Source organism: Rhinatrema bivittatum, chromosome 7 (genome assembly GCF_901001135.1).
Source record: "Rhinatrema bivittatum chromosome 7, aRhiBiv1.1, whole genome shotgun sequence".
Classification (NCBI taxonomy): Eukaryota; Metazoa; Chordata; class Amphibia; order Gymnophiona; family Rhinatrematidae; genus Rhinatrema; species Rhinatrema bivittatum.
In genome coordinates, this window is record NC_042621.1 from 95,167,844 (window position 1) to 95,186,744 (window position 18,901).

An 18,901-nucleotide genomic window follows, 5' to 3' on the forward strand; every position below is an offset into this window, starting at 1 on the left:
AGATAGTGATAGGCTACTTTAGAAAAATACTTCACTGTGATTTGTCATGTTTGTGGTTTCCCTGACAAGGCAGTCAGGTCACACAGGAAAGGACTGGTTGCTATGGTTACTTGCAGAGCTGTAAACTTCTATGGGCCATATAAATGAATGGGAAACATAAATGAATGGGATAAATAATTTGTTTTATTCATGGGATCCCTTCATTCATTCTGGGGGAGGGGAGCCACAAATAGGGTCTTATTTGTTATGTTTCAACAGAATGCACATTCCTACTACCAGGCACATTGTGAAATAATACAATTTCCTGCAAAAAAAATAATAAATTCAGCACATATGTTGCAAATTTGTCATAACTGTAGCAGCGCTAACTCACAACACCACTGCAAATATTGCAACAGGTCATAAAATACCAATACATATATTGGGAAAACAAACCAGACTGCTACAGATCCCTACATGCTAGCAGATGGTGTTGGAGGCATGGCAGCCCCAACATAGCACATCCTGCCCCCCTTGCTCTACTTCCCTGCCTTTTTCCCCAGTCTAGAGTGCAACTTCCCCCTCCTTTTTCTCCCTGTCTCCATCCCTCTCTCTCTCTGCTTCTCTTCCAGCCCCACCAGAGGAGCAAGGATAGCGAGAAGAGACAGAGGGGATGAGAGAACCAAGATTGTGAGCGGAATAGTGATAAGGGAAGATTAAGGAGAGGACTGGGATGGGGAGAAGAAAGAGGGTGGATGGGAGTTGAGCCCATATAGGCCAGGCAACCTGCTTGCCTCCAATCCTCCTCTGTCCTAACAAGCCTGCTGGCCTCTACCTCCACACCTCTCCAATAAGCCTGCCAGCCTCCAGCACCATCCACCTCAAAAATCTTGCCAGCCTCTAGCACAACCAGCCCCCCTCAACAAACCTGCTAGCCTCCACCATTACACCTCTTCAACAAACCTACTGGCTTCCCCCCACCCCCCCCCCAACAAGTCTGCCAGTCTCTACCACCATCCCCTCCCTTAACAAGCTTGCTGGTCTCCACCCCCACTCCCCAAATCCAGCCTGCCTGCCTCTACCTCCACCACTACCCTTCTCGGCCAGCAAGCGATACCTTTCTGGCTTGTTCTGCTGATCTTCAGTCTGTCAGAAGGTCCCCCTAAGCAGCTGATGCCTGCACTGTGTGGTTTCCTCCACTTTTAGTCTGATCTCATGAGACTCTGGACTGTGAGAGAGTGGAGGCAGCTGCACGGTGCTGGCATCCACTGGTTGGGGAACCTGCCAAGAGAAAGATAATCCCCTTAATGCCAGGTAAACTTGGGCAAGGCAGGGCCCAAGTGAGCAACCCTATTCCCTCCGCCTGTGTGCCTCACCAAATTGTCCACAGCTCTTCTATATTGTCTATTTGTATGAAATGTTTCCTTTCAGTTGGACTATCTGAAATTAATTCTGCTTCTATTTTATTAATATTTACAGGAAATCATAGCACTGATGTAAACTGGCAAGGTTTTCGTATATCTTCTTTGAAATCACCATAGTTTCATTACATATAATAGTGATACTCTGCTTGGATTTTGAGACTCATTTGTGGCTTTTATATACCATCGAATTTAAATAGTGAGGGGCTGATATTCAGAAGGATTAGCCCAGTTAAGTTTGGGATTTAGCAGTGCAAACCTGGATTTTTAATATTTCTCCATAGGTTTTAGCTAAGTCATTACTATTCTGACCTAGCTACAGATTTACTATGTGCAACTATGCAGATAGCTTAACTTTGGTCTTTACCTCACAGATGAGGTGGCTTCTTCAAGTCCAAACTTTATTAAAAGTAAAACAGGTAATCAGAGTCTTATTGTGAATAAACTGGAAAAGACAGCAACCAAAGGAGTCTGAGTCACAGAAAATAAAGATAGGTAAAAAGAGGATCCTTCTGCAGGGCCAGGGCAAATCAGCTTCTGAAACACCCAGGCCAAACTCCTAGGTTTCCCTGCTTTCACGTCAGTGGTTAACACTTCAGAACCAGTTGCACTGAATACAGCAGAAGCCAATCCAGGCCACAAGTACCTGGCAGGATCCCAAACAGATAGATTCCATGATGCTAATGCCCAGGGATAAGTAGTGGCTTTACCCAAGTCTTCTGGTTAAAAACAGTTTATAGGCCTTTCCTCCAAGAACCTGTTCAAACCTTTTTTTTAAATCCAGCTATGCCGGCTGCTGTTGTTACATCCTCCAGCAACAAATTCCAGAGCTTAATTGTGCAGTGAGTGAGAGAGAATTTTCTCAGATTTGTTTTAAATGTGCCACTTACTAATTTCATGGTGTGTTCCCTAGTTTTTGTATTGTTTGAAAGAATAAATAACTGATTCATACTTACCCATTCTACACCACTAATAATTTTATAGACTTCTGTCATATCCCTCCTCAGCTGTCTCTTCTCCAAGTTGAATAGCCCTAACCTCTTTAGCTTCTCTCATAGAGAAGCCGTTCCATCCCCTTTATCATTTTGGTCGCCCTTCTCTGTACCTTTTCCACATAATACTAAGTGCGGTCCCTGCATGGAGCAATACAGAAATAGTATGACATTCTCAATTTTATTTTCCATTTCTTTCCTAGTAATTCCTAACATTAGCTTTTCTGTACCTCGCCCATAAAGACATACAATGTAAAATACCTGCAAAACATTGGTAGTTATCTTATTGCTGAGTACAGCGAAGAGAAGAAAACATGTATGCTTGTGAAAATGAGAACAAAATAATAATAAACAATATCAAATGTGTTGATGTCTGTACCGTTTTCCAGTTAACCCAGAGTTTCAAACCCAATTTCGAATATGCATGTTGGTAGAATAACAATAAGAAATAAAGTAACGAAAACAGAATGTCCACCCAGATCTTCCTGGGCAAGCACATCATTAATGAGAAATTAATGTTGTTGATATTGATATTGATCTAACTATCCAGTGCACACATTCATCATTCCAATCAACCTAACTGGATGCAGGGAAAATGTGCCTGACCATGAACTCTTTCATTGCCAAATGTTTCGACGGTACTGGGAACTCCAGAGTTGGAGGCCAACTCTAAATCTTAGGAGCCTTGGAGCCCCCTGTGGAGGGACAAGGTTAAGGAATGCAACACAGAGCTCTCAGGCTCCGGTGTCCCATGCTTCAGCATCTTAATCCCAAAAGTCATTGTCAATGAGAGATGTGATGCTAAATATACAGTTGTGATCATAAGTTTACATACCCCTGGCAGAATTTGTAAGTTGTGTAGCATTTTAAGAAAACATGAGTGATCAGACAAAACACGTCTGTTATTTTTAATATGTTTCCAGTTAAACTATTATGCATCACAAAATGGTACAATCTGGCTTTCATGTTGAACGTCGCCCAACCAATCAAAAACGTTAAGTGAACTGAGCAAAAATATACTGACACGCTTATGGGGCTGTGGTTCGATAGTATCAAGTAGTATAAAAAAATGCAACACCACAGAGCCAGGTGACTGCACTGCATGCAGAGCTCTCAGAATGCAGTGTGGGACAGGCCATTATCCTAGCTGGGATGGTGACTTCAGTTTTTCCATGAGCGTGTGGACGATATAACTCATCAGTGATACAATCATACTTGTGCTGTGGTTAGCTGACCACACATCAAGCTTAGGGTACTGTGCTATTAGTTCGAGAACTGTTGGATAAACTGTCTACACTTAATGAGGAATGACATAAAAATAGCATCTGCATTAATACTGCGATGCAGTGCTTTAGGCTAATAAAGGGCAGGGCTGCCTCTGAAGATTACCTGTGGGATGTGCCAAATTATCGGTCAGCATACATTTTGCTAAAGTGTATACATACAGCATTTGAAGTCTGTGTCATGAGAGCCTCTAATCATAGAAGCCAGAACTGTACAGCTCAGGGGTGTTCACTAATATTTATAAAATGCTGTTAATATGTGTTTGTGTGTGTGTATGTGTAGATATAGATATAGAGAGAGAGAGAGAAAGAGGCACATGAGATTACATGATCAATGCAAAAAGAAACAGACATGGAAGGTGTCTGGTTTCCATCCAAAAGTTTTAAAAGCATGTTAAAAATGGCATAGCTTAAAATTGGGTAAGGGCTCAGGGACCCAAAAGAAGACTTCTTGGAAAGCAATGGATTTTCAGGGGCGACAGAAGGGTGGTGGGAGCGCATGAAATGTAAACATGGGGATAACTATTGGAATAACTTTTCTGTCTTTTGATTTTGAAATGAACATTCTGGTCAGTGGCATAGAAGAATTTCCATCATGCTGGCCGGATGGTTTAGTGGGCGTACCACCGTGCACTGCCAGGCAACGCTTCCCTGGTTCGATTCCCAGATTGTATCTTTCGCATCTCGGGGGTCAGCTGGGGAGGCTGCAGAAACTGCATTCACAGCCCATAAAGAGGGAAGGGGGGGGGTGGGGGAAGGACCCGTGGACGTTTGTTAACGGGATATCTGGTGACGGATTTTAAACCCCACGATGCAGGGATCCGGAAGGAGCTCTGATTGCATGGGCTGTTAGTCTCGGACAAGGAACAGTGACAGGGGGAAGCTTATTAAACATGGGGAGAAAATCCCCCAGGTGGCTGTGAATGTGGGCCCATGGCGCCAGATTCCAGACCTACTTCAACTGAGCGGAAAGAAAAAGGAACTACTGGTCCCCCAAAAAAAAGAGAATTCCATAAATGTCATTTATATTTTTCAGCCTTCTGACATAAGCAGTGCTCTGCTCCATACATTACAGTAGGGGATGCAGGGTAACACAGTGAATCAGCACAGTAAACTGGTGACACATGTAGCAGTTTCAATTGAAATAACCAACTGTAGTATTGTTGCTGTAGGTGACGTAAGATGCATGAATTGTTGCTGATGTAAGGCTGGTTCAAAGTGCACTGTTCACGTCCTCCACTTCATTAGCATTTCTGCAATTTCCTTCTGTTTTGCAGATTGCCTGGAACTGTTGTTGCCAGAATCCATGGCATATACACTAAGCCCCACGCCTTCTGGGCCTGTCGGCTCCCAGTACTGCGTCTGCAGGGTGGAACTATCTGTGTACTGCCAAAACCTATTGGACAGGGATGTCACGTCCAAATCAGATCCATTCTGTGTCTTGTTTTTGGAAATCAATGGAAAATGGTCTGAGGTAAGTAGAAAGCCTTTTACAACATGAGTTGGGATGATGCACTTTTTTATTCTAGGTAATTTCTGGAAAACGTAGGTCAACCAATAAAAATCTCTGTTAAAAGAATATTCAACTGTTTGTATTTTGTTGTATTTAAAAAAAAATACACATTTAGGTAGCAACACTCATCCTTTGTCAATTAAAAAAGTTACTTTTACTTTGAGGAAAGCCCATGCACCCTGAAAGGGGTATAAAGTCATGGATCTGATTAGTCCATATTGGCTATCCTGTCAAAAAAGACATCACATACACTACTGGTATCAGTTGGATACCACTGAGTATGAAATAATTTGTAACTTCATTCCAAACATGACTGTTCCCATGAAGAAGTTCTCAGAATTTTGAAAGTTTGCACTTAAAGGTAAATTATTATATTACTACTGGACACGTTTTCATTATCTAGTTCTAGAATGTTCTTCTCTGGGTATTATTTTTAAGTGCATAATAATCAAATTATAAAAGTGCCGATGTACTAACCTGTGGGTTATTGTCAATTTTTGTGTGCAATTTTTCTACAGATGGAAATGAGCTCTGTAGAAAAACTGCGCACGCAATTCTGTTACAGGGCCTGGCAGGAAAAAGATAACCATACATCACTGAGCTGTAAGTTATCTTTTTTGTGAAACCCGGTGTGTAAAGACATTCGGGATATGGTTTTATTGATTGATTTGTTTTTTGTTGTTTTATCCTGTTTAACTTGTTGCTATCCACCCAGAATAGAAATTCTGGTAAGTGGGCATGTGGTAACATGGCCAGTTGTGGCTTAGGGAAACAGCGAAGAGGAATAAGGAGGTAGACTGGCTGTTTCCTTAGGTGTAAATGTATTTACGGTGAGAAAACAAAACAGAAAACAAATGCAGCTCACCTTGCAGAATTGGTAGTACTCCGACATTACCCATAGTAGGACTTCACATAAACTGGGTTCTTGCCTGCTCCCCAGGGCTCCTCCCTTCACCCAGGATTCCTTGTGGGTCTGGATCTTAAGGAGGACCGACGAGACAGCTGTGCCCGGTCCCTTAAGGTAGTCTGAGGGAGTTTCCTATAGACTCCCTCAAAGGGCAAAATAGAGATTTTTATAAATAGAAATAAATAATTTTCCATGAAACTCAAAATTAATTTTCCATGAAACTCAAAATTAATGAGCTGCTTTGCATTCTTTTGCATCAACAGCAGCTCATTAATTTTGAATTTAAATATTCACATGTAATGACAAACTCGCAAATTTTTCACAAATGAGGCTTTGTGTGAAAAACCAATCAAATCTCTACCCCCCCCCCCCCCCCCCACACACACATTTTTACATTTTGTGTGGAAAGCCCCATTTGTGAAAAAATTTGCAAGTTAATACTCGGGCTTCTAAGTTGGAAACATGATATGCTTTATCTTCTTTTACTGGCAAGTAATATGCTTGGTTGATTAGAGGGAATGTTTCTTAGGTATTTTAGAACTTCTACCAAATATTTAAACGCCTTGGTTAGAGAGAGATTCTCCATCCATGGGAAGTACTTATCCTCCTATTTTTTCATTGTGGTACATTTCCAAGATTCTGCATGTTGTTTAAAAAAAAATTATAATGTCCCATATTAAATCTTCAGAAGAAGGTCAGGTAAACCCTGTTGGGGGGCAGGGCACATAAAATAAGACCTGATGCTGAGGTTTCTGATCCTGACAGCGGCTCTGTGGTCTCACAAAACGTGGTTTGTTTATTTCAAGATTTATATGCCACCTATCAAAGCCCTAGGCTGCTAACAACAAAAACATATACAATGCAATTAAAAAAAACAAAAACAAAATCACAGAATACATTATTTACATATTATCAATACCAGCATTCCCAGGGTTTTGACACTTTCTGCCACCCTCTTCAACATATATCTTGCCCTCATCTGCAGATTGTTGGCTTGTTTCAGTGTACATTATGGTGTGTACCTCAATTATATCCAATTTTTTGTTCGTCTCCTCTGGCCTGAAACGGCTGTATTGGTCTCTCTTCAGTGAACTTTATGCCTATCATCAGTGAAGGCTTGATTAATGCACAACAAACTTACTCTGAACATAGATACTTTATGTACTTAAACAATTTTATATACCGACAGTCGTTGGGAACATCACATCGGTTTACATATAACATAATGTAGCAACAGGCTTTACAGTAAACACTGATCTGGGAAATTGCGACTAAGAGCTATAAAGGCAAAAAGGGTGACCATGTATGGGGGGGGGGGGGGGGGGCCAGAAAATGTTCAGACAATTCAACCAAAAGGATAACCTGAAGAATTATTTACAATCACAGTTAGACACTAAGACCAGAGTGAGTTATTTATGTTTGGAGTAGATCACTGGCTGTATTGACAGAAAATTATATGCACGGCTGATGTGAAGAAGTGTGTACTTAAGGTGAGAGCAGGGTATTCAGAGACTATACACTATGGAGAGAACGTGTTTGCTGTCCAGGAGGGGGAGGAAATATAACAATCAAAAGCATGGCCTGGAAATTTATTTACGTTTAAAGTGGATTGCCATGCTCTGAGGGAGTTAAGGATATCATTATTTATTTATTTATTTATTTATTTATTTATTTATTTATTTATTTATTTAAAGTCTCTTATATACCGATAGCCGTTCGCACATCGCATCGGTTCACAAAGAACAAAAAAACTTTTGGGCAGCGCCCTTACATATAACCGATAACAATACAGATAACAGGGGGAGTAGGTAATTCAAATTAATAGATCAATAAATAGTGAAAACTATAAATATAAACATACATAACAACTATATACAAAGCATCAGTAGTCATAAAAGCGAAAGGCATAAATCGTTGGTCATAAGGCATTCTTAGTCGTAGAGCATACTTAATCATAGGTCGCTGAATCATTTAGAGAGTGGTTTTATGAATTGGGCGGTGTCAAGGGGTAGGTTTGCTGGAAAAGCCAGGTTTTCAATTTTTTCTTGAATTTGGGTGTCATGGGGCAAGGAGTTCCATACAGTGGGGCCGGCGAGAGAGAAGGCTCTGCTTATGGTGGAGGAGAGTTTGAAAGATTTGATGGGTTGGGTGCGTAGAGTTCCTTGTAGGGCAGGGCGGGTGGGTCTGTTGGAGGTACGTGGGAGGAGGGGGGGGGGGTTGATCCAATTGAGGTTGAACAAATGATACAGTAATCAAAGCAACAAAACAGATAAATCAAATGGAGTAAGCACAGATGAATCAGATAAAATATTGCCACTCAATCTCATTATTTAAATATTCAATCTCAATATTTTATCTGATTCATCTGTGCTTACTCCATTTGATTTATCTGTTTTGTTGCTTTGATTACTGTATCATTTGACTGTTTACCTTCATACGGCATATCTTGTTTTTGATTGGCTGATCTACTCGCTTTCTGATTGGGTGCACAAAACCGCGCCAAAACAGCTGCTTTTAAAACGCTGTGTTTTTGTCAAGCCGCCCGCTCTCCTTGCCGTCTTAGCTGTGTGAATTCCTCAGCTACTTTCAAGGTATGTGTTCCGGCGTTAATAGATACACTCTGTACCCTTAAATTTGGTCCATTAATTTTAAAATTCATTTTTTGCTGTTCTCTTCTAGTTATTGCAAAACTATATTTGTTCCTCCCGACGCAGCCTTCGGGCGAAACACGGGGTCCGTGTCGGGGGACCCTGAAAAAGCTATTTACCTTCATTGTTTTGGAGAATAGGAGTTGCCTACTTAAAAGTTTCAATAAATTTCTTTTGATGATAAAAACCTTTGGACCTACAACTTCTTTGCACTCCTTGTGGATTGGATATTGTAATTTTGGAGTGCTGCCTTGCTCCTTCTTTATATTAGGATCTCACTGATCTATACACCATACTTTACACTTCCATCATTAAAAAAAACAATTATAGTACAAAAGTAATTTAGAATAAAAAACCAGGGCGATGTGCTCTGTTACATGCCATATGTATCACTTAGCATTGAGACCAAAAACATCAAACAGTATAACCAAGAAATATAAATCATGAATCATAATAGCAAAACCAGGTTAATAAAAAGAATAAATATTTGAAAATATCTGATCGAGCATCCAAAATAATTTAAAAAACTGTTATAAATTTTCCAAAACACCAATAAAACACAGACCCATACTTACACATACTCCCTCTCTCTCACATACACAGTCTCTCACTCCTTCACACACATTTTCATGTGCGTGACATACTCATGTATGTGTGTGTGTGTGACACAGCCTGTCTCTCACACACATACACACACACACACACGTTCTTCTTTCGCACATATACACACACACCCACACATGCTCTCAGGGTTTCCACATATCTTCAGGCCACGTTGGGATGGGGTCTGCTGCAGCCCCCACCGGGCCTTTCTTTGGGCTGCAGCAGGATAGGTGATGCTGGCGCTGCCCGCAGCAATGGTCCAGCGCATCCTACCCAAAGGCCAACACTGCTCACTCACCAGTCACTGTTACCTTTCCTTCCCAGATCAGTCTCTCTCTTGCTCTCCCCTCCCTGCAGAAAGGTTTCTTTCTCGCTCTCATTAGCCACTGTCATCCCTCCCTGCAGATCAGTCTCTCTCTCTCTCACCAATCACCGTCACCCCTCCCCAGACCAATCTATTTCCTGCTTTCACCAGTCAGTTGCCCCTCCCCCCAGACTAGTCTCTCTCTTCCTCTCTCTTGCCAGTCACTGCCATCCCTTGCCCCATACCAGTCTTTCTCCTCTCTCTCTACAATTATTGTCACTCCCCCCTCCCCTTACTCTTCCCCTCCCCCCCCCCCCCCCCCAAGATGAGTGTCCTCTCTCTCTCTCCTCTCCAGGAGCAGGGAGGAGCCAGAGTGTTTGGCTAAATTCAGAGCAGAGGTTCCAGTGGGAGTTTATCACCAGCTCACCCCAGAGCTGCTGTGAAGAGTGGGATCTGCAGACCAATACCTTGTTTTTACTAGGTCTTCTGCTGTGCTCCCCTTCAGTCGGAGCCCTGCCCTGCTGTTATAATCAGTGAGGTTTGGGTGGACCCTTGGACACTGTGGCAGCTGACCATGCCCACAGGGGGAAGTCCCGTGAGGGGCCACAGGTCAGGCTCAGCTGAGGACACACAAACACAGAAATTGATCTTTATTTAGACAATGTTATGAAGCCACCAGAGGTGGCAGTGATGAGTAGTTGAAGTAGCCCGGCTGGGCTAGTATCCCTCAGGTGCTGGAACAGCGACTCCTCCGGTAGCAGTGCTGTAGTGGAAAGAACTGAGAATAATGAGTACAGTGGAATATGCACAAAGCCCCAGTGTGGAGAACCCCAGGATAGGGAGAGCAGGCCCTCGAGGAGCGAGTACCTGATCCCTGAGAGCTGACAGTCTTGAAGGTAATGTACTCACACAGCGGTTCCACATAGGAGATGGCACCAGGGCTGGAACGGAGGCAGGCCCTCGAGGAGCGAGTACCTGATCCCTAAGAGCTGAGAGGCTTGAAGGTAATGTACTCACACAGCGGTATGACGTAGGAGATGGCACTAGGGCTGGAACGGAGGCAGGCCCTCGAGGAGCGAGTACCTGGTTCCAGGGAAGGCTCGGAGGTGGAGATGGTAGTACTCACTGGTGTTGAAGATAGCGAATCCTTCCATGCAGAAGAGAAGGTAAGAGCAGACAGTGAGTCAGGGAACATGGGCCCTCGAGGAGTGACCTGAAAAGCAAGTGAGGCCCTCGAGGAGCGGGTACCCCGTTAGCGTTAAGAGTCCAATGGAAATTGGAGAGGTAGAGTAGCTGGGTACGGAGAGTGAATCCCATCCGTAAGATTCCCCTTGCTAACTCAAAGGCTAGCAAACATCGTAGGCTTTAAATATCCGGGCAGCGTGACATTATTACATGGGGACGCCCCTGAGGTTCGCGCCAAGTAGGAAATAAGAGCGAGGGCCACACGCGCGCCTTAAGGTACAGATGGAGCATGGCGGGAGGCAGCGCCCAAGCCGGTCCAGGGATGCTGGAGAGGATGGCAGACAGACGCTGCGGCAGCCAGGCGTCTACTAACAGCAAGAGGAGGAGCAAAAGGAGAGAGGTAGGAGTGCAGCCATCGGGAAGGGACGGTTGCAACACCTGCCCTGCCTCAACCTGTGTGCTACCTCCCTGCCTGCCGTTCTGCTGCTGCCTCAGCTTTCCTGTCCAGTTTGTGGTCGTGGTCCCACCTCCTTCTCTGTGCTCCTTCCTCTGGCCCCCACCAAATTGCTGTGCTGAGCAACAGAGGGAAAACAGCAGTTGACCAATGAAATGCTACCCACTGACCTTTTAAAAATAATAATGCAGACGTAGCCTTAACCATTTTTTTTCTTACATGATATCCCGCGGGACAGCACTCAGACAGTGCACAGTACTGACGGCAAACTGCACCAGCATAATTTGAGCAAGGCAAAGCATCAAGGCTAGGAAATAGTCACACCTTAGCTTCAGCCCTGCCGCATGCTTAGTAAAGTGGTGCAGCACGAGGCAGAATAAAGTGGTGAGCCTGCGCACTGCAATGACCTGGGATGCACACGCCGCACCTCTCTGTTTTTAAATGTGTGTCGCTCTTGAAACATGAGGCACCGAGGTGAGGCAGATGCTGCACTGACGTTTTGAGGGAACATTTTCTGCCACCTCAAAATTTTGCCGCCTGAAGCGGCCGCCTCACCCTGCCTCATAGAACTACCCCTGCTTGCTGGTTCCACAGCTACATGCTCCTCACAGCTCAGTCCAGTCTCTCGAGACAGAAGCCTCCCCAACACTGTACAGGTACGTCCTCCTGGCTCACTCTCTCCCTTCCTGTGCCTGTAGCTTGCCTCCATTTCTCCACCACCCTCCCACCACTCCAGGTCATTCCCATTGACTGCATGCTACACAGTCTGCTGCTTTTATGGTTCCCCAGGCTTGACTCCGCCTACCTACTCCAGGGGAAAGGGGACCAGAAGTGATCCATACTTTTCCCTGGGCTTATAAAAAGAAAAACTTAAGCCCTGGCCAAGATGAGGGAGAGCCCCTAACCCAGCTCCAGATGGGAATCCTGCTTTCTCTTGTGGAGCCAGGGTTGGTGCAAGGGTAATTTATAATAGCAGATATTACATGAAAAAGAATATTCAAAGGACAGTCTTCTAAAGTAAAAAGATGTACAGCCTGTATATTATTTACATGCACTACTATGGTATCAACCAGAAAACTCTATAAAAAAAGCCACCTGCGGCCATGTGGTATTACAGCTTATTGTTAAGGGTGTTGGGTGTGGGCTCGGTCTTCAGAAAGCTTTGAGTAAACTGAATTGAAATATAGTAAACCTCCCATACGAAAATAGCATTAACTGCCAGCACTCAAACAGTAATTACCCTACCTATGAAAAGGCAACACTGAAAATATTACATTATACCCTAAAACACCAATACGCCTTCTATTAGGAAAACAAAACAAACCAAGCTGCTATAGATCCCTGCACAGAAACTCCACGCCATAGTTCCCTCTAAGCTGAGTGTGTGCGTGATTGCTCATGCATTTTGGAACATCGCTCACATACATTTTTCTTTCTGCTATATATGGAAATGTGGTTCCTGATTTTAAACTTGCAGGAAACCAACCAAAGTAATCCAAAAGATGCAGTCTCCCTTACTGGGCAATCTGAAGAAAGAGACCCAATCCAGCTCACTATGTTTCAGCACAGCCTTGTACAGACCCAGCAATGAAACACTCAGGAGACCTTATCCCAGCAGAGAGCTCTCTGCTGGCTAGCACTTATGAACAGTTGGGTGAAGAGGGTGGGTTTACCTATAGCCAATGGGAGCCAAGCTGCAGTCCTGAATCTGCTCCTGCAGGTGTGCTCCCTGCCAGCCTGCTGGACCATGACAACTGTTATGAAATCTTTGGTTATCACTGGCCTAGGTTACTGCAATTCTATATATTTGGGCTTACTCATCTCATACATTAAATCATTACAAATGATTAAAAATTCAGCGGCCTGAATAATTACTGGCATTTCACGTTTTGACCATATCACCCCAGTATTAAAAGAGCTTCACTGGCTTCTGATACAATGGTGGATAAAATATAATCACAATGTTCCTCCTCCCCTCTAATAGAACTCTATTATGAAAGCAGACACCAGTGAATTAGTTGACCATCATACTAGGCATCATCGGCCTGTGTGACCACTCATTGCATAGTCTTATATATAATCATTGGTCAATGGTGCAGTCTTATTTGTGAAAACAACGTGACAACTATTTTTTCAATAATTTTTTCATTGCAAATAAAATAGTTTCATGACTTGACTTGCGTCAGTAAAGTCAGCATTTACCAATAGTAATTCTAATGCGCTTATCTGCTTATCTTATATAGTTGTGTGTTAAATGTTGGTTTTCAAGATGATCTTGCCCGATGTCAACTACAGCCCCGACACGGGTCCGTGTTTCAAGCTCCTCTAGCTCTTCTTCAAGGGATTCTTTTATGAAATCATCGATCGATGTAAGGTTTTTTTTTTTTGTTTGTTTTTTTATTTTTGTTAACAATGATGGCGTTTCTGACCGGAAATGGCAACCAGAAAAGCACCTGCTTCATTTATTTAAATTACCAGAGCTGTCACTCAACTGTAAAATGGCATTCTTAAGCCGGAAATGGCAACCTGAAAGGCACCTGTTTCGTCCTTTTAAGTCAACCATGCTATCACTCAAATAAGATCTTGCTGTCATATGATGTTAAAACATTTTAAATGGGATCAATGGTCAGACTCTTAGCGATGAAATATTGCAGTAGAGTGTACCATTCTATAGCATTATCTAGACCGTGTGGGTGGACCATATTTAAAAGAAAGATCCACTTTTTTTCTTTTTGATTAAGAAACCATCTAGGATCTTCCCCCCCCCCCCCCCCCCCGGGTTCAATTGAACCTTTTCTATAACCCTCCACTGTAGATCCTTAAATTGATGGGAAAATTGAATGTTATGCTGTACCATAGGAGCCTGTAACTTAGAGATTTGAATACAGCTGCGATGTTCTATCAGTTGTTTTTTCATGGGGTGTTTGGTATGTCCAACATAAAATTTGTCACATGGACAACAGATTGTATAGATGATATTAGAAGTGGAACAATCAATATAAACATCAGTTTTATATTGTATTCCCATGTTATCAGACCAGAAAGGGCCAGTCAAGGCTTGATCACACATTGAGTACACGTAGATTCCTGCCTCTTGTATAGGCGATTAATGGTGCTGTAGCAAAAACAGAATGTATCTGCAAAATTGACCAATATCGGTGTATAAGCAATGCTATAGCAGTTGACTTAGAAGAATAACAAAGTGTACAAACTATAGGTGATGACGATTCGCGTGAATTACTGTCCAATAAGAGCCATTGCCTTTCAGCATGTTTAGCTCTTTTGAACGCCCATTTAATATGTGAAAAAGGATGTCCACACTGCAGAAATTTCCTAAACAATATTTCCGCTTGTTTAAGAAAATCAGTCTTGTTTGAACGTAAGCAGCATAGTTGAAGAAATTGACCTACAGGTAAATTAGATTTCAAACAAAATGGATAGAAACTCTCAAAGTGTAACAATGTATTTCTGTCTGTAGGCTTTCTATATATATATATATATATATATATATATATATGGTCTGAAAAGTGTCTTCACATTTGGAGATGGTAATATCTAAAAAATGAATCGAATCAAAATATGATGTCATTGTAAAATGCAAATTTGCATTCAAAGAATTGATCCAGTCCTGGAACTCGATAAGGCTGGGCTCATCTTATTGCCACAAGAAAAAAATATTGTCAATGTATATGACTCACACAGGTATATGTTGAAACTTCGGAGCTGGATATAAAAATTCTTCGAAAAAAGTCATGTACAGGCTTGCTAAATCTGGAGCCATGGCCATACCATGAATTTGCTTATAGAAAATGCCATCGAAAACAAAATTAATTTTCTCGAAGATCCAGCGTTGCCAAAGACATAAATAATTCACTGGGTATCTGTTGTGGATGAATTCTAGAATCCAAAGTTTGTAGTATAACCAATAAAGCCTGGTTTTGTGGAATTCTCATGTATAATCATTTAATATCCAAAGTGACATCATATCCAAAACCCTTAGCAAACGTTTTGTATCTTTAATAAAAGATCTAGCTTGAGGTACAATGGTTGCAAAAACTTGTCCACAAAAATAGACAAAGGCTCCAGAACTGACCCAATAGCAGTGACTATGGGTCTTCCTGGAGGGGATTCTACATTTTTTATGAATTTTAGGAACCATGTAGATGGTAGGCATTCTGGGAAACTCTGTAGTCAAAAAAAAAAGCGACTTCTTTCGCTGTCAAAAACCCTTGTGTGCACCCATCCTCTACTAACTTGGATATCATATTTTGTAAGGAAGAAACAGGATCATCATCCAATATTTCATAATTTGTACTTTCTGACAATTGAGATAAAACTTCTTGCATATATTGTTTGTTTTGAATGACAATTGCTCCAACTTTATCAGCTTGCTTGATGACAACTGAAGAATCACTACCAAGGGAATACAAAGCTGAATATTCTAACTTAGTCACATGTAATTTTGGTCTGATTTGGGAAGATTCAATAGTTGCCAAATCATGTAAGACCAAATCCATATAGGCTTCATCTGAAGCCTCCCATCAGGCCTCCCACTATGCCTCCCACTGTGTCAAAGCTCCCTTTGAACCTCTGTGCACATGTATCCTAAAGTATTTGAACTGGAATGTACTTTTGGTGGTGGTCACACCAGCTTGCAGGGTCAGTAAGCTCCAGGCTTTAATAACTTATCCACCTTATATTAATTTTTTTCATAATAGGATGCATGCACAGAACCACTCTAAGTGCCTTAACAAGTCAATTGTCCTTTCAACATTCTTTCCCAGGCCACATGTCTACCAAGATGCACAAGCACTGTACTATTTGGACTGCAAAAGAGCCTTGGCCTTCTCCCTGAAAAGGAGTGAAGCCCATAGGAAGTACATCAGATTTTATTTCTTTTGACACCAACAAAGTGGGAATTGCCATTGCCAAACAGACTTTATCTAATTGGCTTCTGTTAAGACCAGACAGGTCTCAATTTGTTGGGTATGTTAAGTCTTGGCAGCAATGGTGGCTCACCTAAGATTGGCCTCCATGGAAGAGATGAGATTTGCAAAGCTGCGATATGGAGTTATTTCTATACATTCACGTCTCTCTATTGTTTGGATAGGGATTCCTGATGAAACAGTAGGTTTGGTCAGTCTGTAATGTGGAACGTTTTTGAGGTGTAGAACCCAATTCCATTCCTTCCTAAGTCCAGTTGCTTTTGTTCTAGTCTGACCCTTATAGGGTCAGACTAGAACATTAAAACAATTAAAAAAACAATTAAAACAATTAAAAAAAGGTAAAGCCCTTAAATTGGGGCTCCTTGTTCCGGTGAGCCCCTTGCCGCGGCTCACCTGCCTCCCTGCAGGTCATCTCGACCTCGTCGGCGCCGCCCCGCCCGGGACCCAAGCCCCGTCGACCACCTCAGCCCCAGCCGCAGCCTCCCGGCGATCCGACCCGCAGACCACGTGGGACCCGCTGCCACCAATCGGAAGCCAGGAGTTGGGTAGCAGCCCCAACAGGAACTGACAACAAAACAAAGAAAAAAAAAAAAGGTAAAGCCCTTTTAAATTGGGGCTCCTTGTTCCGGCGAGCCCCTTGCCGCGGCTCACCTGCCTCCCTGCAGGCCATCTCGACCTCGTCGGCGCCACCCCGCCCGGGACCCAAGCCCCGCCGACCACCTCAGCCCCAGCCGCAGCCTCCCGGCAATCCGACCCGCAGACCACGTGGGACCCGCTGCCACCAATCGGAAGCCAGGAGTTGGGTAGCAGCCCCAACAGGAACTGACGACAAAACAAAGAAAAAAAAAAAAAGGTAAAGCCCTTTAAATTGGGGCTCCTTGTTCCGGCGACGCGCGCCAAAGGGGCGCGACAAAGGGGCCCACCCCTTTGTGCGCCCCTTAGTGCAGCTCGGAGATATTGTACTGTTATTCTTTCAAGCTCATCTTTCAAGCTAATTCGCATTAAGCAACTTCAAGCTAATTTTACCATAAGCAGTCTCTCCCACCCAATCTCTTGCTGTGTGTTCCTGCGCTCCCAGACAAATCCTTCTCCATTCTCCTCACGCTCCTCTACTGCTATTGCGAAACATGATCTCTTGCGCCATCCCTATCATCTACAATAGCAGGAGAAACTTAACAAAAAACCATTCCTCTCCTTCACTCATTCAAAAAAGATTAATCCCAATTATGATCTCTCCACTGAACCAACTACTAGGCCTCACGCTATTCTCTTTAACTCTTTTAAATGCCCAATCTCTTTAAAAAAAAACTCACCTCCTGCATGATTATCTTTTGGAGGCCCAACCAGACTTATGTGCCATCACAGAGACCTGGTTAAAACCAGAAGATATAGCCCTAATCAACCAACTTCCGCTCAACACAAACGACTTCTTCTCTATCCCCAGACCTAAGAAAAGAGGTGGAGGTCTGCTTCTTGCTGCAAATAAAAATCTAAGACTATCCCTTCAGTGGGCAAACGCCTCCCCCCCATTAGAACTTGCCATTTTCAAATCCAACTTCTTACAAATTGGCCTCACTTATGCCCCTCCCGGATACCTGGAATCAGACTCATCACCTTTAATAGAACTCATAGCTAAACACATTAACTCCGAAAAACCAGCCATCCTCTTGGGAGATTTTAACCTCCATGTGGATGATACCCCTCATTCACCTAGCTGCAACACATTTCTCAACTCATTGAACTTCATGGGCTTCAAACAAATTATCAATGAACCCACTCACAAAGCAGGACATACCTTGGATTTGATATTCTTAAATGAGAGCCTCTCCCCATCTTCGCTCATAGTCTGTTCTTCATTCCCATGGTCGGATCACAAATTGATCACCACTACTTTGAAAAACCGTCAGTCTATCCCTGCGCATACACAAAAGACCACGATTCAATACAGGAAGCTATGTAACACTGTCACCCTCAGCAATCACCTGTCTTCCGAGTTAGAACAGCTCGACCTCACAGACGCAGACTTGGCCACGGCTTCCTGGTCCAAAATCACTAAAAAAGTGGCAGACATCACCTGCCCACTATCTACAAAAATCTTACAATCAAATATAGACAACAGAAAACCTTGGTACACACCTGAACTAAAAACCATCAAAAGAGAACTCAGAAGTAGAGAACACCTTTGGCGCAAAAACCCTTCTTCAATCAACCTTACGGCTTAGAAATCGACGATGCACCAATACAGGATCGCCATCCTCCGTATGAAAAGAAACTTCTATTCTCAAAAAATCCATCATTTCATCTTCGACCCGAAAGCTTTATTCTCTCTGGTGTCTTCTCTCACCAAACCATCACCTGCAGCTGTTCCTGATGAACAAGCTGCAAGCAAAGCAACCGAAATAGCAACTTACTTCAAAAAGAAAATCGCAAACCTCATTGCTCCGCTCACGAATAACAATTTAACACTCCCTCCGCCCCCCATTATCTCACCTGCACCTCCGAATACTAAACTTGAAATCTTTGAACCTACCTCATCATTGGAGATAGAAATCATTCTCAAAAAGCTCAAACCTGCATCTCACCCTTTGGACACAATCCCATCCAATCTACTCATCGCCATACCTAGTACCATCTCGAAACATATTGCAGAGATCATAAATTGTTCC

General features: G+C 42.9%; 1 protein-coding gene across 4 annotated transcripts in view; it reads left to right on the top strand.

Moving 5' to 3' along the window:
* CPNE2 (copine 2) overlaps positions 1-18,901 on the top strand; it is a 455,723-nt gene that overhangs the window by 96,094 nt on the left and 340,728 nt on the right. For all 4 annotated transcript variants that reach the window (XM_029608729.1, XM_029608728.1, XM_029608731.1 and 1 more), the window contains exon 2: positions 4,953-5,149. In XM_029608729.1, coding sequence (XP_029464589.1) covers positions 4,953-5,149 — 197 coding nt within the window. The remainder of the gene's footprint in view (positions 1-4,952; positions 5,150-18,901) is intronic.